This window comes from Sipha flava, unplaced genomic scaffold, assembly GCF_003268045.1.
Source record: "Sipha flava isolate LNK unplaced genomic scaffold, YSA_version1 75_pilon_pilon, whole genome shotgun sequence".
NCBI lineage: Eukaryota > Metazoa > Arthropoda > Insecta > Hemiptera > Aphididae > Sipha > Sipha flava.
Genome location: NW_020273615.1, coordinates 424,506 through 430,505, shown reverse-complemented (window position 1 = coordinate 430,505; position 6,000 = coordinate 424,506). Strand labels below are relative to the sequence as shown.

The 6,000-nt window shown below is 26.8% G+C and overlaps 2 protein-coding genes across 2 annotated transcripts; both read left to right on the top strand.

Moving 5' to 3' along the window:
- Positions 1–118: 118 nt before the first annotated feature.
- Positions 119–706, top strand: LOC112692613 (zinc finger MYM-type protein 1-like). The gene has a single exon (XM_025567342.1). The coding sequence runs from the start codon at positions 119–121 to the stop codon at positions 704–706; it is 588 nt and encodes a 195-aa protein (XP_025423127.1).
- A 2,300-nt stretch (positions 707–3,006) lies between these two features.
- LOC112692612 lies at positions 3,007–5,047 on the top strand. The gene is made up of 3 exons (XM_025567341.1): positions 3,007–3,056; positions 3,115–3,339; positions 4,858–5,047. The coding sequence occupies exons 1-3, from the start codon at positions 3,007–3,009 to the stop codon at positions 5,045–5,047; spliced, it is 465 nt and encodes a 154-aa protein (XP_025423126.1).
- Positions 5,048–6,000: the final 953 nt, after the last annotated feature.

Genomic DNA, 6,000 nt, shown 5'->3' with positions numbered 1-6,000 from the left:
CTCCGAACTAAAATATGGATAGAATTGAGAATTCAAAAAAGTTTTATATTGAAATTGGTGATCACTTAATGCTTCTCACTTTTATTATACAACCAAAAACCAAAAAAACCAACAAAAAATGAATAGACAATGGCTAGTATATCTAGAAGAATGTGCAAAATTGTTTTGTTATGTTTGTAAACTTTTTAAAAGACAGCTCTGCCAATCTGGTTTTGATGATTGGGTGCATACTTCTAAACGTCTTGCTAAACACGAAAACTCTATGGAACGTAAAAATGCTCTATGTACTTTATCAATTCGTGCATCCACCCTGAAAAGAATTGATCAGGAAATAGTATTACAACACAATAAAGAAGTCGAATATTGGAGAAATGTTTTAAAAAGAGTTATTGAAGGTATCAAATTTATTTCAATTCGAGGATTGCCATTTTTCGGTGATGATGAGAAACTGAATTCTGATCGTAATGGCAATTTTCTTGGTATTTTAGAACTGATAAGTAAATTTGATCCTTTCCTTGAAAATCATCTTTCTCAGTTTAGAAATAAAGGCCCAGGAAATATAAATTACATATCTTCACTTACTGTACGACAAATAATTGATCAAATGGCATCTAAAGTTTTAAACCATATTGTGACAGAAATTAAAAAAGTAAAATATTTTGGCCTTATAGTTGACTCTACACCTGATATAGAACTGATATGTTGACCAACTTTCATATATTTTAAGATATGTTTATGAAGAAGGTAAAGTATTAGAACGGTTTATTAAATTTCAAAATATATATAGCCATATTGCAGAATCGTTAACAACCCATATTTTTTCTTATTTGAAAAAACTGAAAACTAACATCAACAATTGTATTGGGCTATCATATGACAACGCATCAAATATGTCGGGAAAATATTCAGGGCTGCAAGCACGAATTAAACAACTCTATCCTAAAGAAAAATATATTCCCTGTGCTGCTCATTCCCTAAACTTGGTTGGTATTTCAGCAGTTGAGTCTTGTGTAGAAGCTGTAAATTATTTTGGTGTGGGACAATCACTTTATATTTTTTTTTCATCATCTCCTTGCAGATGGAATGTATTAAATGAGCAATTGAAATGTAATAAAAATCCATTAACATTGAAATCAACATCCAACACTCGTTGGTCAGCTGACGCTAATGCAGTTAAAGCTCTACGGTTGGGATACAACGAAATATTCACTGCACTATTAAACATTTATAGTGATGATAATCAAAATTTAACAACGCAATATGAAGCCAAAACACTTTACACTTTACTTTATAATATAATATGTTCCATTTGTGCATGATATACATCGATGTATTTTATAATCGATCAGATTCCTAACCTATATATATATATATATATATATGTATATTATAATAAATATTGTATTAAAATTAATTTTATTGCCCCAACATAATGGTCCGATAGACGTCACTCGTTTAAAAACGGATTGGAAGGTCTACCGCGGTGGAATAAGACCGTCAGCCGATGAAGCAATGCCTAAAAATAACCGTTTTATAAATTACAGGTATTAATTTTATTTTTACTATTCAAAAAGTCACAAATATAAGTTAATAATTATAATAATTATAATAATATTAATAATATATATATGATTTATTATATTTATTTATTTATAATTATTTATATAATATTATAATAATTATTAAGTTAAAATATTATTTCATTATCTGTGGAAAAATAACAAATACAAATACTTGGATTATTTGACAGTATCTATTTTGATCGTTTATTATTTATAAGTATATTTGTAGGAATAATATAATAATATTATGCTATTATACTACTAGACGCCCAGACTGGAAATAATAATAATTGTTTATCAGTCATTATAAATGCTATTTATAGGTTAGTTAATAATTATTGGTCTACACTTTATTCAATATTTATATTTACGTTGTCGTTGATAGCATTGTTCTACCCAAAAACCACAACGACGACAGACGCTGAAATCATTCGCCGCCGTGCAAGCAAACATTTTAATTATTTTCATACAATATTTTAAGTTAAATAGATACTGTAAAAAGTGCAACTTACCATATACTATTTAGCTCGTTGAATTTTGAATAATGAATTTTAAAGATAAATTAAAAAAATATGTTTTTGATGCCGAAAAAGTAAGTATTAATTAGTAATTATAATTTAATATTAATATTTTATCAATTTAAAATAGCTAGGTACCATAATAAATTGATGCCTTGATACATTTTTTTTAATTTAGAAATATATCGTAAATTAATATCATTATTTATTGTCAAACCATACATATATTTATTAAAATTTAAAACTAATTGCTTACTCATATTAATAAATATACATTGAAATATCAAAAATAATAAATTACATTTACTTTCCTATGTTTTTAAACAAAATTACAAACATTAAACCTCTAAAATATAAACAAAATTTATTTTAATAAATCAAGACATCCATAATTTCCATCTGTATTATTATTTTTTATTATAGCTTAATAATATATTTAATATAATTAATATAATTAATATTATATATTAAATGTAATTAATTAAATTAGTTTAACATTTTTTTTAAAAATTATTTTCTAAAAATTGTATATACTTCCAATACTTATACAATAGTAGATACTCTTAACTTCTCCCAGTATTACTCTTAATATATTATAGATAATATACTAGATATTTAGTAAATTTTCATTTCTATAAAATATATAGAATAATACATTAAAATTGTATGTTTTTAATGTTTTTATGAATTTCAATAACTTCCTTTTATACGTTTTAAAATTTGATTTTATTATTTAAGAACTAATAAGAGAACAAAATTATAAATGTTATGTTTATCAATATTGCACCATTTAATATTATGTAATATGTATCATTTAGGTAAATATACTTGTTTCTTTTGATTTTTTTTTTAACTCAATTTATATATTAATTAAAAGGCACACAAACATGAGACAAGTTCCATTCAAGTACATTCTATAGCCAACAATGAACACAAAGTTTATGACAGTTTTGAAAATTTTGAGACAGATTTTAATGTAAGTCTTGATTAAGGAAATTGAATAAATAATTATTATAATTTAAATTTAATTTTAGGATTAGACAGTTAATTATAATTCCGCCCAAACAACTTCAAGCAACAATGATTATGATATTGGTTTATATATTAACAGAACATCTAATAAAACTTTCAGCGATAATGTTAAAAAAAAAGCTTTTAAAAAATATATGGATACCAGATTCATTCACCAACTTGAATGTACAAGTATTATCTTATGTAAATAGGCACTTTCAAAAATCCTGGTTGAATTACTTTAAATGGTTAGTGTAGCGGCCTAACAAATAATAATTTAGGTCATTTAATTATTGTTTACTGGCCGGACGTCTATTATGTAACGTCGACGTGCTACGACCACGATAAGCGTCTATCTTATGTCATCCTTCCAAATTCATATCATTAATCGTGTATTATTATAATTAGTTTATCAATATTTTACGTGCCTACGGATTTTTGTTATTGTTCGGCCGTTATGGTGAGGAGATGTGACCTAGCTCAATCTAAAATCAGAAAATTTTTTCATGGTTTTTTTCATGTTATATTATTTCTCGCACACGCATAAGTGCATCAATTGTATTAGTTTTTAATTATTAATATATATTCCGTAGTAAATCTGAATGTACACCAAATAAATTGTGTTGTGTATTATTGTAATTATCGTTCGTGTGAGTGTTTTATTATATTATATTGGTTTTGGTTGCAGCTGGCCAGGTATACACCTCATTTTGTATGAACTGTGAGTTTTATAGTAACAATTATTATCTTTGTTATTATAATTATTAATAATTATTAGTCAGTAGTACTGATTTATTTTGTGACCAACAGGCACATATTTACGTGTTGTCAACAGACACACTACATCACTTACTCATAGTTACCACACACATTTTTTTTGCTTTATTATATATCATTTACACCAATTATAATATACATTTTTACACTTATTTATTTATATTATTTGCACACAACTTTTACCTCACACATAATTGTAGTTCATTATATAACGTATCAAAATACTATTATTATTATTTGATTATTATTTTTTTTATTATCTATAAATGTTTTCCACTTCCTTGTCATTATACGATACTTAATTCCAGACAAGCGTAGGCAATCCCTCCCTCGTCTGGGGTAATTAATGTATCGGTAATTTCCAATTCCCGGGATTCATTAAAAATTACAGTCCACTCTGCAACTTTAGGTGCCGAGGTAAGCGGCATATTACTTTCCACACTCGCACGTACAGTTGGCTTATTCTAAAGTACAAAATGGAGCATTTTGTAAAAATTATATAGTTTTCGATCCTGGAAGTTTTTCCGGTAAAGGATCACATCAAAGTGCTGGAAATCAGCCAAAACATTTTTTATCGTCATTCCTGTCTTCAATATCACTAATTAACAGTTTTGAAATCAAATAATTTTTTAAAAATGGTTGATGGAAAAATAAATAGTGTACAATTTCAAGTTGATAAATAAATAAAAAAGAATTGATTGAAAACACCAAAAAAATTTCTGCAATAATTGAAACAATTATATTTTGTGAGCGACAAGATATTCCATTAAGAGGACATAAAAATTATGGCCGCCTAAGTCTGAATGATCCAAATAATAATGATGGGAACTTCAGAGCCTTGTAGTGCTTTAGGGCTAAAAATGGGGACGATACTCTTAATTCTCACATCTTAAATGCTGGTGGAAAACAAATTTATTCAAGTCCATTAATACAAAATGAAATAATTGAACTAATAAGGATTTTTATTCAAAATATTATTGTTGAATAAGTGAAAAAACCAAATTTTTCTCTGTGCTGGTTGATAAAACATCTGATGTCCAAGGAATTGAACAATTTTCATTAATTGTTCACTATTTTGATGAAGATATAAATGAAATAAGAGAAGATTTTTTAAAATTGTTGCCAGTGCATGATGTTACAGGCAAATGGTTAGCTACTACAGTAAAAAAAGAACTTTAATCTCTTGGTCTTGATTTAAATTATATGCATGGACAAAGGTCTGATAAGGTTACTGCAATGAGTGGAGCTTTTAATGGAGTTCTAGCAATAATATTGGAAGAATATCCTACGGAAATGTATACTTATTGTGTTTTTCATTGAATTTAGTTTTAAATGATGCATCAAAATTACAACCGGTTAGAAACTGTATTGGGGTGATAAGAGAAATACGTACATTTATGAGAGCATCGGTGAGAAGATCTAATATCTTAAAAACAAAATTATCTAAACAAGGATTGACACCTTCACGTTAAATGAATTACTGTGACACTGGATGGATAGAACGGCATGAAGCAATTGTTAATTTCAAAAATGATATTTTACCAATTATTAAAAATATGGAACAGATAATGTCAGATAATAACGATGATAGAACAGCTGCTCAATCATTTCATAAAAACTTTGTGATTTTGAGTTTTTAATAACATTAGTAACTGTTAACAAAACGTTGGCTGTAATTCATCAAATATCAGTTGGCCTACAAAAACCTGATATTAGTTTAAGTTCTGCTATTGGGCACATAGAACTTGTACAATCAGTCATAAATGATATTAGATCAAATTTTGAAATTAAATTTAAACACTTGTATTTAAGTGCTCAAGCTATTAGTTCTAAACTTAATGTTGAACCATCAATACCTAGGATTGTTGGCATCCAAAGGCATCGCCATAATTATTCAACTAACTCTCCAGATATATATTATAGAATTAGTTTATTCATTCCATATCTTGATGAATTAAATTCATCATTAATCAACAGATTTTCAAAACACAAAAAGACTCTTGTGAGCTTACAAAATATACCAATAAATGCAATTAAATCAAAATATGAAAATATTGTTAATGCTGTACTCTTCTACCTTGCTGAATTAGAAAATAGTGAAGCTATGATTTAGGAGAGTGGATAGTATGGGT